General features: G+C 41.4%; 1 protein-coding gene across 7 annotated transcripts in view; it reads right to left on the reverse strand.

Annotated features, from left to right (window-relative positions):
* The window catches only part of trip12 (thyroid hormone receptor interactor 12), a 40139-nt gene that overhangs the window by 20571 nt on the left and 3732 nt on the right, over nt 1-15836 (reverse strand). For 6 of the 7 annotated variants that reach the window (XM_060877636.1, XM_060877634.1, XM_060877635.1 and 3 more), the window contains exons 3-10: nt 11939-12058; nt 10746-10871; nt 9755-10635; nt 5300-5405; nt 5092-5222; nt 4155-4241; nt 2160-2246; nt 1458-1609 (exon numbers count right to left, since the gene is read on the reverse strand). In XM_060877636.1, coding sequence (XP_060733619.1) covers nt 1458-1609; nt 2160-2246; nt 4155-4241; nt 5092-5222; nt 5300-5405; nt 9755-10635; nt 10746-10871; nt 11939-12009 — 1641 coding nt within the window. In that variant the 5' untranslated portion in view covers nt 12010-12058. The remainder of the gene's footprint in view (nt 1-1457; nt 1610-2159; nt 2247-4154; nt 4242-5091; nt 5223-5299; nt 5406-9754; nt 10636-10745; nt 10872-11938; nt 12059-15836) is intronic. The other variant, XM_060877639.1, reaches the window with a different exon arrangement.

Here is a 15836-nt window from a genome sequence, read left to right on the forward strand (position 1 = left end):
ATTCCATATGTAAAAAGTTACTCAAAATCACACAAGACAGAGCGCTAGGTCACCTTTACTTAACCACCTATGCACTAGTGACAAACAGGACCAGGACCTAAGCTCATGGAGGCAAATGAAACGATATCGCATCATGACCGCAAAGCACAGCGCACTAGTCTCTGCACTTCTGCTTCCTGTTCTGTTTAGCTCTGTGCTACCTGCAAGCTAAGAGAACGCATCTGAGGAAAGCTAATGATCGCATATCCGTGCTTTTGATTAGCATGTAGACTTATAACCCGGGAGATCGTTTCACGGTTTAAAGCTTTCTCCTTCTTCACAGCATCACTAAACTCGTGCTACCACATTTGTACACTATTCAGTACCATTTCATAGTATGAATAGGTTGAGTAGTGTGTTCACACCGAACAGAGCACTTATACAAATGGGACACTGCGCTCGACAGTTTTGCTAACGTAGCAGACGAGGGGCGGGGCTACCAGGCAATGAGACTAGATGATGGCCGACGCTTTGGTGGACAAAACATCTTAGAAGTGTCTTTGAAGTTAGCCTTTAAACATTTTTGAAACTCAAGTTATAAATCTAACTGTGACGCATTTGACGTCATTTGTCACCAATTGGGAAACTGCTTCTGATGTCGTATTCATAAATATTCTTAGTGCAAAGAGTTGCTCCTAGTGACGTAATTCTAGGAAAAATCTTAGAAAATGTGGGCGTTTCCCTTTACAATTAAAGAGAAGATCTTAGTAAAGACAAAGGTTATTTACAAAGCATCTTATCCCTTAAAAGAGCTCATAAGTTCAAAAAGCCTTAGGAGCAGTGACAAGGACTTTTAAAAGTGTTTCTTTCTAGGTGAAGAGGGAGAAGAAATGTATACAATATTTAATGATAGTGGGGATGTAAATAGAGCACGTAAATGTAAACACATCCGACATCACAGAAATGTCATGGCGCTAAATGACATCATTGCTGCCCCTATGGCAGCACGGCTCTGTTTCTACGATGTTAGCGTATCCATGATAGCGTAATGCGATCGGTCATGTACACGATGTAGCCTCAAATATTTTAGAGACAAAGTGAAAGCTTATAATAGAGCAGATTTTAAAAGCCCTCCTTTTTAATTGGACAACCAATCAGTCTTCAAAAGAATGTGTCCTACCTAGTAACAGGTTTAGCCCCGCCTCCTCTGTAAGATAAAAGTTTCTGTATTTTCCTTGTTCAGAGTTGCTCTGAGATCTGAGGTCCTGAATCACTCATATGCTAAGATTCCTGGTTAGGAAGTATTTATCCAAGTTAGGAGCTGAGATCATTCTTAGAAACTTTAGGAATACTGGAACTGCTTAGTAAAAAAAGTTACTGCTCCATTTGCAACAAAATTCCCTTTCCAAAACTCAAGACACTAAACAGTAGAGTACTCGGTGTGTAGAGCATTTTTCAGGAAGCAGCTATGGACTGACCAGAGCAGGTACGACACTCTTCACAGGAAATCCTCCCAGTGTCTCTTCATTGCCCATCACCAGCAGCTGGCACATCTCTATTGCTGCCTGCAGCTGCTGAGACTCGTCCCCTGTAGCCTGCAGACCCTGCAGCAGCTGCTGGGCTTTCGAACCTGCAGCGCGCACACACACACACACACACAAAAATGTTATTAGGCTTCATACACTGCATAAAGCTTTAATGTTAAAGCTACTTTTCACGAGATTAATTTCTGCTCAGTGTAGTTGAGTGTGCAACTATATTTAAACTGTTACTATATCCTTCCTTTTGGCTTGAACCAATCTGGCCTTTTACCTCTGATCTCTTATCGACAAGGCGATTCCTCCCACAAAACTGACGATCAAGTGAATCTTTTGTTTGTTTGTTTTTCTGGGCCACACTGAGTAAACTCTAGAAACTGTTGCATGTGAAAATCAAAAGGAGATCGGCAGCATCTGCAATACTGTCTGTACGAACGTCTACGCCACAGTTAAAGTTCTGCTGTTTGATTCGTACACTACCTGCAGACTGTAAATGATGTGCTGCTCCCGCCTGATTAAATAACTGAACAAAAGTGAAGGTTTATTGATGTTCTTTGTAAAGTGCTCATTGAGTGCAGATTTACTTTTGAAAGAGAGAGATTCCTTATATCTAATAAAGACACCGATAGATGTGTCACTCACTTGCTCCGGTGCCAATGGTGCGATGGAATAGCTGGGACATACGAGGACCAAAAAGGTGAGGGGGCAGACCACGTGCCTCCAGTAGAGCTGTTCACAACACACACACACAATTAGAGATGCAGACTAAACAGGAAATAACAGTCAACTGTTAGACCAATACATGCATGAGGTGCTGTGTACAATTCAGAAAGTTCTAATGGTTGTCCTGGTGTCAGGGCCCTTGGACCTAAATGGTTTGTAGCAGGGATGTACCGATCCGATATTTTGGATCGGTATTGGCACCAATCCAAGCATTTTGAGTGATACCCGATACCCGTGGTCATGGGCGTCGGAACCATTATATTTCGGTGGGACAGGACCCACCCACTTTTTAAGACCAATAATATTGGGCCCACCTACTTTTACCGTCTCTATTCAGCGCATATGTCTTTTTTTTTTATATTACTTTTCAGAGCGCCGCCAGTCGAATCCATTCTGCTTGAGGAATGCCCTAATAAATTAAACTCCATTCCGCATTTTACCTACAGCATTGACCACACTTCTGCTTCCGGAAATACATGGGCGTTGGAACCATTACATGTGTGTGGGACAGGACACGCCCACTTTTTATTTGCTTCCGACACCCATGACCGTGGTGGTTGATTAATGAACAGCAAACATCATAGACTATTGCTTAAAACTTCTAAGAAAAATACACTTATACATTAAATTGCATTTATGAAAATAAATATAATAAATTTTATAGGAAACATGTTGCACAACCCCCTGCAACAGACATACAAGTTTAGCAGGCGGACTTTCCATTTACCTCAGCGCATTAAACATGTAGCTCATTTGGGTGAAAGGTTTACTGTTTAATACATTTTGCATTGTGTTTCAAGAGTTCTAATTTAAGATTCGCTTTAAAATATTGCCTTTTCTTCAGAAAATTATTTCATTTAATAATTGCAGTATATTCGGTTTAGATTGTTACACCACTAACTGTTAAAAGTACTGTTTGCTACGGCATTAATACTTTAAGGTTTCTTGTGTTTTCATGTTTCATCCAGTAATGGGGATTTTTGTATTTCTTTGCCAGAAACAAATAAATCTTAAAAACTATACATTCTTTAGTTTTAAAGGTAGAAAAGAACACAGATATCGGATCGGTATCGGCCGATACCGGCAAACGCTGGTATCGGAATCGGACCGGAAGAGAAAAACATGGTATCGGTACATCCCTAGTTTGTAGTATAAGGTCTGATTTGCGGCCCGTGTTATTGGCCCCAATAAGCTAAAATTGAGGTCGTCCATTTCCATACACCATTATCAGAATCAGAATCAGGTTTATTGGCCAAGTGTGTTGACACACACAAGGAATTTGGTTCCAGCTGTTTGTGACTCAAAAGTACAGACATAAATAACACTATACAAGATAATACAGACTATACAAGACAATGCAGATGTGATACAATATAGACAGAATGAATATTAAATATGAATACATTATTAACCACTTGTATATGAATTATTAACCACTTGTTAAAATAAAAAAAAAAATGAACATGAGGGATCGTAATAAATGTAGTGCTGTATTGTAGAAGTTATTTCACACAGTACATCTTTACATCTAGTCCAAAGGTTTGTCCTTACTGTGTGTGGTTAGCTGGTTTGATCAGTGTCTGGTTTCATAGTTTGTGATTTGTTCCTTTAATTCCTTGTTGGTCCTGAGCAATTAAACTGAGCATTATTGTTTTCTTGGAAATGTAAATATTATGTAGCTTCTGAAAGGCTAAATGGAAATTTAGATCTTTACAGAAAAGTAATCATCATTTGTGCCAATTTATGACCTTGACTGTAACAGACACAGCATGGGACACAGAATGACTGGGAATTGTGACTGACTGGCACGCATTCTGTTTGAATCATGTTTTCTAAAATCGCTTGTTTGTAATCTTTCTATTTGGCACAAAGGTTCGGATGCATAAAATAAAACTGAATACGAGCGAGTGTTACCTTGCAATCGGCCCATTTCCGAGTCATCTGATTCGCTCTCTCCGGATGTGGTCATCCCTACAGCGCCGGCTACTGAGCTGGAGGCTGCTAGGCGAGAGAGAGAGAGAGAGAGAGAGAGAGAGAGAGAGAGAGAGGGAGAGGGAGAGGGAGAGGGAGAGGGAGAGGGAGAGGGAGAGGGAGAGGGAGAGGGAGAGAGAGAGAGATATGAAGCGCTCATATTGCAGGTCAATATTTGACGACACCAACTCGTGGATTTGACCTGTCCTTCGTATGGATAGCGTGTTCTCATATGGAAACATTAAGCTAGTTAACGTAACAGACTACACGTGAGCATGTGTGCTTCAGTCCTGCTTGATTTGGATGCTGATTACACCCTTCCATCATTTGTGATGTGCAGCCCCTCTAGAGCTTTCTGTAACTTGTAGACAAAAATGCTCCATTATACTTGATACTCAAGCTTTATTATAGTGAATATAGTGTTCATTTCTGGACAGCGGGGTTATTGATACCATCGTACATGTTTAATATAAATAAAGAATTTTGCCCTCACTTACATTTTGCCCTCACTCACATACATTTTAATTTTAAACCTACATATGTAGGTTTTCTCCAGTCAGATTGTTTTTAAGGCCAAGACTGAAGGAGTGCACTCACTCTCGCTGTCTGTACAGACATGAAAACAGAAAAGATTCTAATTTCAGTTTTAATTTCCATTTAGATAAATTAAAGAGATCAACAGACAACACATGGCCCATTAGATTATGTGTAATGTAAGTGGGAGCAGTGTTGACGTCTCAGACTGAACTTTCTGTAGAGCACGGATGCTTAGAACGCTACGACACAACCGATCACAACGCTCAAGACTCCTTGGGCCACTAGCATGGGTGTATAAGAAAAAGTTAAGACATGCTGTGTGTGCGTGTGTGTTTCTGTGTACCTGATGCTCCCTGCGGCGTTTCCTCTGTGCGTGATGAATTGGCTCCATCCTGATTGTTGTCGTTTTCGGCCATTTTGTCCTGTCGGCGAGTTTCAGCTGCACCACGCTTCCCTAAACCTGAACCTCGCCGACTGTAGAGAGAGATATTAACTAAGCATTGTCCTAAACAATTCATTCATTCCCTCTTAAACACACCCACACACGTTACCTGGTGCTGGCGCAGGAGCCCGTGGTCTTTTGTCGTGTGCTCCTCCTAAAACTGGGGAGTTCTGCAGGGGGAGACTCACTACGCTTCTTAGTGGACTTTCTCAGACCTGCGTGCACACACACACACACACACAGAGTCAGGGAGATTCCTTAACCATAAACACAGTAGTTCAGATCAGTGTGTGAGCGCACCCATGTAAATCTGCATTAAGATTCATTAGGACGTAAAAACCTCATCTGAGCCTCGTTACTGAGCCAATCGTCTGGAGAAGCGTCGGTGGCTTTGGTTTACTTACACCTGAGAGAGGGCTAGAAATCTGAGCTGCTCACACGGTCAGAGGAGGATCGAGTAAATGAGAGGATCTAGTAGTGCTGTGCATTACCAGAACCTGAAATTTGTAATGATACCATTTCATTTGAGGCTCAAGACGTATACTGAATGTTTAGGATTTAATCCTAGCGCTATTATTGCTATTTCTTGACCGTTTTTTGTGCACCATTCTAACCAGAAGCCTAATTTTAGCTCTAAGGGACAGATTTGCGCTTGTTTCGGTATGAAGGGGATTGACTGTCCCATGAGTTCAGAGTTTGAATGCAAGCAGACTTTTTCTTTCAAGATGATTCTCAAGTGGTAGAAAAGTAGTGTTGTGTTTCCAGTCATCATTTGTGCATGTCACCGGTAGGTTCTACAAAAATCCAAATCACTTCCATATCACCGGATGTGTGCGACTTTACGTCACTCCTTTTCGTCTCTCCTCACGATCTCTTTTCTAACTTTGCGGAAACTCTTCTTCTTCCTGGTTTTGCTGCATTTCTGTTATATAACCCGCGCATGACGCAAATGCTATAGCGCCATTACGTCCACGAAAGACTCAGATCCACTGCAGACGCACCGGTAAAATTTACCATGACCACAGACTTCTCCGTGTTGTTGGTCAGCTGCTCCCTTTTAGGGGTCATCATAGTAGCCCCTCATATTTTGCTACCTGAAACAGCTCACTCATTTTATCCAGGCATATCCAATAAACTGTGAGAATAGTGTGTTCATGCTGAACAAGAAGAATTGTACTTTAGGAACACAGCTGATGCACTTATTCAACTGATTAAAAAAACATCTTTCAAATGATTTAAATTAGCCCAAGATGTCCAATTTATTCTTTAACATTTTCAAGACGTTAAATAATTAAAAAAAAAAGTTAGTGGATAGTTAAAAAGCAATCTGTTGGTGTTCCATCTGAGACAAAGTGCACAGGGTGTAGTACACCATTTGGGACACAGACTAAAACTTTGAATTGCTGGTTAGAAACAAAGCAACCGCAAACTACCAGACCTTGACTGAGCAGATGTGATTATCAGACGCAGTGAGAGAACGCTGAGCAAATGAGTTTATTGAGTCTCCTCGTCAAGACAACTATCCAGCCTGCTTCTAAACCCAGAGCAAGTTCGCTGCACCGATCTAATCGGTGTTGCTCTGGAAAGGTCACTCAACTCCCAGAGCTCACCAACACTTCAGGAGTGTGAACTCACCACAGCAGCCACTCCATTTCCCATGATCCTCTGTAAACCTGTACAGCCCAGTCTGCTGCTTTTCACTATTCTACTTTCAAGGTTGTGTCCAACTTGCTACAAAGGATTTCATTTCTCCGTGTGCAGGAACACGTATAGCTCAGATTGGTCACTGTGACCGAGAGCGCTTCTGCACCAATGTGATGTTGCCATCAAACTGACCTAGAACTTAAACTCGCTCAGATGTTATGCTTTATTTAAAGGAACAGTATGCCATTTGAGATCTGAGCAACATTTGGTATTAGTAGTTAAATAAAAAAAAATTAAGAAAAAGAAAGAAAAAGAAAGAAAGAAAAAAGAAAACCAACGTCCTACCTCTGCACTGGGCCGGTGAGTGTGTCGTACTGGAAGTTACTGTAGCGACGGATATTTTTAGTGTATTTTAGCCTATTATTAGCACGGAGCTCGGACTGAAACGTGAGCCGATCCCTCGTCCATTGATTGGGAAGGTTAAGAAGGTGTAGGTCTCAATGTTGGATTTAACATACAGGCAACCTTGTGTTCCTCTCAGATGTTTAAATAGCTGACTAAACAAACACGCTACATAACAGAAATAGGACGAAACAACGTTTCAATGCCATATGATCCTGTGAAAAGACTGGATTTCCTGTTTACTCGTAGGATTGTTTGTGCTGTAAAGATCATTGCTTGTGCAGGAGAAATTAAAAGGTTGCGCAACCAAAGAAATAAAAAAAGCTTGATGGGGTTTGAAAATGAAAAACAGCCTCTGCAAAGCTTTTTTTTTCTTCTGTATGTCAGTAAGTCCCTCCAGGATTTTGTGGAAATGAACGCAAAAAGAATGTAAAAAAATCAATGAAACAGGTTTTCCTGAAGCGGAGTTTGCGTTTTTTTAACATGGCGGCAGATTTTCTGAAGATTTGGGCCAAGATGCATTCAACCACAGCTGAAAACTTTCATTCACTTGCATTAAACATGAGTAAAGCGATCATAGAGAATGATTACGTGTATTTACTGCTAGAAGATCAAAAGAAGAATCCTCACACTAACAGCATAAAAACTTTGCAACTTGCATCACAACTGAAAACATTTTTGGCTACAAATTTTTTTTTTTTGCAAAATTCTGGCGAGATTAATCGATCACTGCGTTAATAAATAATTTATATCCTTTTTATTCAATCAGACAGAAAGGTGATCTACACTGACCAGGTGATTTCACTTTAATGTGATTTAACGTGTGCACGTGAAAGAAAGAGTGCATCTGCATCCTCATCATCATCACCAGCTAAAGACACCAAGCAGGAGAATATTCAGTTCGGCGTCACACTTAATAATTCATGGTGGTAACAGTGGAGTCAGAGGACACCACAGCTTCCTCGAAGCTTCAATAGAGGAATAAAGGCGAGCCGAGATTAGAACACAAGGGGAAAGGGTGAGCCTGGAGAATGTCAGTCAGCGCGGCGAGTGTGATCGCTTACGTGAATGACGACGGTGCTGATGCAGCACTTCTGAAGGGCTGAGGACAATCGGTTCTCTGCTTACAGCAGACTGCCTAGCTGTCTAGCGGTGGTCAAACACGGCGAGCTGTTACATCAGCGCTGAGACACAAACACAGACACTTTTTTGCCATTGAACTGAAACCTCTGGCCTTGGTGAATGAAGAAAAGTGAGCAGGAGCTGAACATCCTTCTCTCCATGATGACCAATCTATCACACCTCCATCATCATCATCATCATCACATACTACAGAGACATCTCTGTCTCTCCAGAACATCTCTGTGATGAATGAATACACAACTGTACAACCTTCTGTACACACACCGAGGTTCTTCAATCTGATTGGTCGGAAGGCACTGATTCCTTTACTCTAACAGCTCAGACGGCGGCGCTGATTGGAATTCAACCCCCAGCGTCAGGTTTATATGAAGGATGCAGTTTCTGGAGTAACAGGTGATCTGAACAACCTACAAATTGCTATTCTTTAAAAAAAAATAAACAGAAGTAAAGACACACATGTAACTGTGTTTTTATGACTTTTAAGGCTGTGCTCATGTTCAACACTTATAATGAAAGGTGGGAGTTAGGAGAATTTGACACATTACAGTGATATTAAACACATTTTCCCAGTTGTACTGAAATGACTCAGACGTGAGCCATTCGGGTCATCTATAAATCAGACTTTACTCTATTCACAATCAGCTCTTCTCATCCTTCGCCCTAATAGATGTGAACAAACTAGCAGTGAGCAACAGCAGGTAGCGCCTCAGCTTATGGCTTCTCCTCGTTACATGTCTGGCGGTATAGCAGCAAAGTCGAAAACACAGAAGGTGTGTCAGAGCCACATACTTAGAAGTAGCATAACGGTGCGAGTAGTGCGTTCACACTCAACGAGAACAAGAGCAACTCAGTTACCCTGATGATGCACTTATTCAAACAGGGGGGAAAAATGTAAATGTAAAGTCAACTGAATAACAAATTTGAAAGTAACTGGAATAGGATATTGAAAATAGCTTTTAAAAAAAAAAAAAAAGAAAAGAAAAAAAATTAAAAGCAGCTTTTAAAAATGAGTCAATCCTCAGAGTGAGGATTGACAGTGCACATAAAAAACACAAAACATGTCAAGCGGTGATAAATTACACTTTAAAACTGTAAAACCAACTCTCTGGGTGTGGCCTATTATTCTAATGAGCATGTGTGATTGACATTTAACCTAAACATTTTTGCTAAAGATTTATATTTACTCTTCACCATAGGTTATAACTTTTTAACCTTTAGGAATACACCTTTCTCTATATTTTTTCCTGCATATTTTATATCAAAAATTGCTTTTAAAAAAATTATTTTAAACGCAAATATAATCATTCAGTTCTCTACACAGATCCCATGTGTAGAAGTGAATTTATAAGGAATGTGTAGAATGTGAAAGACTCACTGGCGAGTTTGGCCTGCAGTCCGCTCGGGCCGGGTTTGCTGGACCCTGATGGCGTTTCGGGTTTTGAGGACCCGGGCAGGGCGAGTCTGGGCTTCGGTAAGTTCACTCTGGGACTGAAGCGACTCGTCCAATCGAATTTAGAGGCAGCTGTGCTGGATTTGCTGTGCTCTTTATCACGACTGCTGCGGCGAGGAGATGGCGAAGAGGCAGAGCGCGAACGACGAGACTTGCTCTGATCTTTACCCTGCTTGAGCCGGGCGCCCTGCGAGGGCGGGGCACAGCCGCTGGCACCAGCGACCACCACAGAAGAGGAGGAGGAGGAAGAGGAAGTGAAGGAGGAAGAAGAAGCGGAGGAGGAAGAGGCGGAGTCAGTCACGGATTTGGCCGAGGCGGCCAATTTGGACGCCAGTTTGGAGGGTTTGGATGAGCGGCTGGTCTGCTCGCTGCTCGAGCCAGATAAAAACGAGGAAGAGGAAGAGAACGAGGAGGAAGAAGAGGAACTAAATGGGGTGTCTGTTTTTTTGCGTTTGTGGGAGGTGCTAGGAGCTGGGCACGTGCCGCTCTTCCTGTTTAATGTCCTGCTAGCAGGATGCTCAGCTGCCAAACGTCGCTTTTTTGACCTGGCTGAGGGTGGGAGCTCAGGTGCAGAGTCAGCAGTAGAGCCAGCAGGTTCCGGCTGCTCTGAGCTCTCGAGGGGCGGAGCTTTGGGCCTCTTGGCCGGGCTGGGCGAGTAGGTGGTGGTGGTGTGATCAGGTGCAGAGCTACGTTTGAGAGCACGGCTGTTGCTGACTTCGCGCTGCTCGTGTTGGCCTGAGCTTCCTGCTGTCTCCGAATCCGGGTCGGACGCAGGGTTACTTAGTGAAGAGAGAGAGAGACTGTTTCTGCAGAGAGAGAATGAGAGAGAGAGAGAGATATTTGCACAAGTTCTAGAAACACAGATGAAGCAAAATCATTTGAAAATCATCTCTGAGTTTCTTGACACAAACCCTACCGTCGAGGGGCGTGGCCACGCGAGGAGCCAGCTGCAGGCGTGGGCGGGGCTTTGGAAGCTTTAGTATATGATCTTTTACTTTCAGGAGGTGAATTTGTTTTTTGTTTGGTTTGTTCTGACTGCAACCTGAAAAGAAGTTACAAAATAAAAGACAAGCATTAGAACATCTGCTACCTGATTTACACTTCCACAAAACACACAAAGTGTCCTTCTTCTTCTTCTAGTTCACAGACATACGTTATACAGCCAGCAGGAGAAAAGATGTTTCATGCCCTAAGCCGATCTTTCTGACAGTTTTTAACGACTGATGTTTGGGCATGTTTGGACTTGGAAGCATGCACAAAACAAAACCAGCATGCAAAAAAAGCTAGAAACCTTTTTACTATGAATGGTCTAGCACTCTGTCATTCGCAGCTTAGTGCCAAGTGCTAGCAGTAAACGTGACTATTTAATAATAGCCAGTTTTAATGAACACCTAAATTTTTATAACGCTTTAAAATAACATTAAAATCAGAGAGGCCAACAAATAAAATAAAAAACAATATGTGGCTCTAATACAAGAAATTGTGTATTGGTGTGTGTGCTTTATTTAACATTGCAGCTTTATAGTGATTATAAGAAAACTGAACAAAGAAAATGATTAGATACCAAACAGCATCACTGAACTGTGCACTACACACACACACCTAGACATTTTATAGGCTCCTACCTCATTTATTTATGAAGCTCTTGTGAATGTACAAAACCTTAATATTATTTAAACGTAACTTTTATTGTTACATTTTGTGTAATATCTCAGCTGTTTATTACGTCAACTAAATAATATTTTATCAGCTCACTTGATAATGTTTATACCCCTTTATATTTACGTGTATATATTTTTACCATTAGATGCACCATAAAGACTGACACTTAATTTGGTTGTACCCTGTGCAATGACAATGAAGAATCTGTCTGTCTGACTGTGTATTTTGAGGGTTTAAACACTTCCACTAATGCGTGCTTCTAGTCATGACAACAGTAACACAACCTGGCAAGTCAAAAGTCTGATATTGGGAGAAACATTACTGTGTCCAAAATAATCATTTGAGTAAAACTTAAAGCTGTTCAAAAGATTCCAAAACTCTCAGACTCACTCTCTCTCTCTCACACGCACGGGCGCACAGAGACGGGTGTGTTGTGGGTATACAGACCTGGTGGCGAGTGTGTTCCTCTGTGATCGGCGCAGTGACCCCCCTGCAGTGTGATTAATCCTGATGGACATTGGCACCTCTCTCCTGAAGGGACATACCCTTTATAGACACTACCATTCACTGCATGACACAGACAGAGGGGAGATAAGGGGGAAGACGAGTGTTAGAAATGATGCATACGCAAAAATCTAAGCACTTAAAAAGATTCACCATCATTCATCACGCAAACTCACATCATCTGTGATACCACACACAGATTACTAAAGACCAGCCTGAGAGAGTGAGTGTGTGCATGTGCATAGGAGAACGGTCCATGCACTGAGCGGAGTGTACATTCCTGTCAACACCTAGGGTGTGTCCCTAGCTCTCTAGTCAGGGCACCTGGCATTTTTAAAGATGTCTCTCTCAGTCAGACAACTTTAAGTCCACAAACGCAAGTAGCTTGTTATCATTGTTGTAGCTCTCAAATGATGACTTACAACAGTAATGTATAACTTTATTTGACGGGCTATTTATTCTATATATGATTAGTTTGAACCTGATGACAAACAATTAACAAGAAAATAAATCCACTAGTTATATGATCCTGCTTGAAGTACCATGACAAATGATTTCATAACGTACTTGAAACGATATAAAAAATTATGCCAAACATATCCATCCTATCGATCCTGTTCTACAACACGATAATCATGGTGTCGGGGATGGTCATCTGTGTAGACTATATACCAGCGGTGTCCATTCTTATCCACAAAGGGCCGGTGTGGACGCAGGTTTTCATTCCAACCAAGCAGAAGCCACACCTGATTCCACCTGTTTAATCAGTTGTTCTTGGCTTTTAGTAGACTCTGGTGTGGCTTCTGCTTGGTTGAAATGAAAACCTGCACCCACACTGGCCTTTTCCGGATAAGATCGGACACTGCTGCTATATACTGATTCACCACCTAGGGAGCCGATTGAGACGCGGCCATAGTTCCATAGTTTCAGTGTGTTGCTAATTATGAAGACAGGCATGCGTTCAAATACATGAGGAACCTAAGTGCCTGTGTTGAAATCCTAAGAGAGCTCTTGTTAGGTCCTGAGTCCGTATGAAGACAGTGACATGACAGAAAAGCTGTGCTTTACAGTAATTTATGTGCAGGACCAGACAGACAGACAGACAGAAGGAGAGAGCTCGAGACATCAAACAGAGAAAAAAAAAGATGGACTACAATGGACACAATTTGGGGTGGGTCAGTTTTACAGATTAAGCCAGTCTGCTCCGTTTATCAGTCCCTCTAGGATTTCACTCAATTTGTTGGTCATTGTTGCAGCCAAACACTTGTTTGTTTTTTTTTAAGTGTGTGATGTAACTAATGGAATAAGCGAAACTGCAAGCACAGGATTCTTCTATTAAACTCCTAGTAGTGAAGATACACGTGTGATTACTTTATGTCCGAGGCATGGGAAATGGGAACAAGCTTAAGATGAATGTGTGAAAGCACCTTGGGCCTCTGAATATTTTGAAGCCTGCGTTTGATTCTGCGTTTATTTGACTTCATTTTACACTCTTCATGGGTCCAGCAGTCACTTGTTTTATCTCACTGTGTTAGTCAACACAGAATTATCTGATCTGAGTCACACCTCAGCACCGAATCTAATAAGGGTTTCATTCCTGAACTTCGCAGAATGAACCACTGACCTGCTGCATTAAAGCTTTTTAATGGTGCCGCCATCATCACCATCACATACACATGAAGCAAGATCAACAACAGAGGCTTGAACCGTTTGTTTTCAAAACAGTCAAATTACTTGGGTTTTGTTCTTTTAATTTAACATCCAGTTGGGTTTTTTCCTCATTGCTTTTTCCTTCAAAGTCATGGTTATATGACATTGAGGCTCATCACATGGTATCCTGGTTTATCCTGTTTCACACCTTACCTGAAGTTAACAATTAATCCGGGCTATTTATAATCTGAGAGTCATTTATTTTATTTTGTACAAAGTACATGATATGAGACAAGCAATGTTTGGCTCAGATTTGTCGTCTGTTAAGAGTCTAATCCGTAACCTTCTAACATGGAGTGGTTTCAGGCTGTACATGTTCGGCAGTGCGCTGTGCTGTTCACACTGACTCAGAGCAGGGTTTTTGTGGAGAAAAAGCTGTGCTAAACCTGCTTCTAGCGCAAACTGTTCATCTACCCGGTGTTTCAAGCAGGATCTAGAACGGCAATAACCCGTCTAGAGCAGTGTGAAAAGTATTCCTGCATGATCTTCAGAGAGAAAACACACACTTGGAGCATCTTTAAGCCTTGACGGTCACTGCAAATGCAACTCTTCCACCGGTTTCATTCAGTTCGTCTCAGGTAGACATGGGCAGGATTTCAGACTCAGAGGCTGGACGGACGGAGTCTTACTCACAGCTTTCATGTCATCTCAAATGTGAAGGAGTCTAACAGCTTTCCTCAGTGGCGTCAGTTGGCTCTGGCTAAGAGCTACACACTGAATGAGGAAAACACTATACAGCAAAGTAAGGAAGGGCTTTTATTTGGATCCTCTGATACTCTGAACACTGGTGTCTATGGCGCGTAAGCTTACACTGTCAAGCTGACAAACAGACAAGACAAAGTGACAGTGAGCTGGACGTGGTTAATGATTAATGGTTGCAGAGATCAAGAGACTCGGTCATCTTCCTATGATACCTGGTACAACATCTTATACATCTTCACCTGATGTTATTCTTGACAATCAATGTCAGTTAACTTAAACTACACTTTATCAACTAGCTAGATTTAGATAGAGCGAACCCAAAGAACCGAAGTACGTTTCACAACTGCAGGGTAAACAGAAAAAAAGACAAATCTACCCATAACATTTCACATGACTGATTAATATCAAGTAAGTTACTCGTACCCAAATGGAGAAGACAGAAGACCAATATTTAATATTAGAGCCTGCTTTTATTATTTACTATCTATCCAGTCATGCCGATGCAGCAAATATGTAACTAAGTAGGTTAATCCAGGATTTAGCAGCAGATTAGGAACAGTCGGGGTTAATCAGAATCAGAACCAGAACCAGATTCAGAACCGGGTTTATTTTGACACACACAAGGAATTTGGCTCCAGCTGTTTGTGACTCAAAAGTATAGACATAAATAATACCATACATTTAGCCTGGAATATACAAGACAAAAACAGACAAAGCAAAACATTCGTTCTCTCTCTCTACATTATTATTCATTTATTTCTTTTTTGTTGTTGTTACAGAGCGCAGGATCGTGTGTTCAGGTGTTACAGCATTAACTGCATCACAGCAGTCTGAATAAGAGCGCTGTCACTTTCACCGCACTGTAAATATTATTTCTTAAGTTTAAAATACTCCTTCTCCAGGTCAATTCTATTACTTGGATTGTCTGAAGGCTGGAAAAAGATGGAAGTGTATGATCCTTAGACAAAATATTAACTTAGGAAAACAAAAACAAAAATCTGACACGAGGGAGCCATGATTCTTTATCTTTACTACGTGAAATGTTTGGAGCTTTGTAACACTATTTAGACTGATAAGATTATTGTGTTTCTTTTTTCCATTTTCCTATGCTAGCTTCATGAAACAGAGAAAGACGTCAAAGACATTTGTAAGACAGCTTGTCCAACAGAGTGACGTCAGCCATCTTGAATGATTTTCCTCATGTTTTTTCCTGGTAGACCCACCCCTCTTTCAGCACGTAAGCAAAACCGTCAGTGTTGAGTGCATGAACAAAGTGGACACCTTACAAAGTCTCTGAACCAAATAAACCGACGAAGTGTGAATATATTTTTTCAACATTCTGTAACGTTCTGTAAGTAGCAGCAAAGATTTCTGTTTTTATGTGTTTTGGTGGTATTTCACATCAACGTGCTTCTCATTGTGAGCCTGG

Source organism: Tachysurus vachellii, chromosome 9, assembly GCF_030014155.1.
Source record: "Tachysurus vachellii isolate PV-2020 chromosome 9, HZAU_Pvac_v1, whole genome shotgun sequence".
Classification (NCBI taxonomy): Eukaryota; Metazoa; Chordata; class Actinopteri; order Siluriformes; family Bagridae; genus Tachysurus; species Tachysurus vachellii.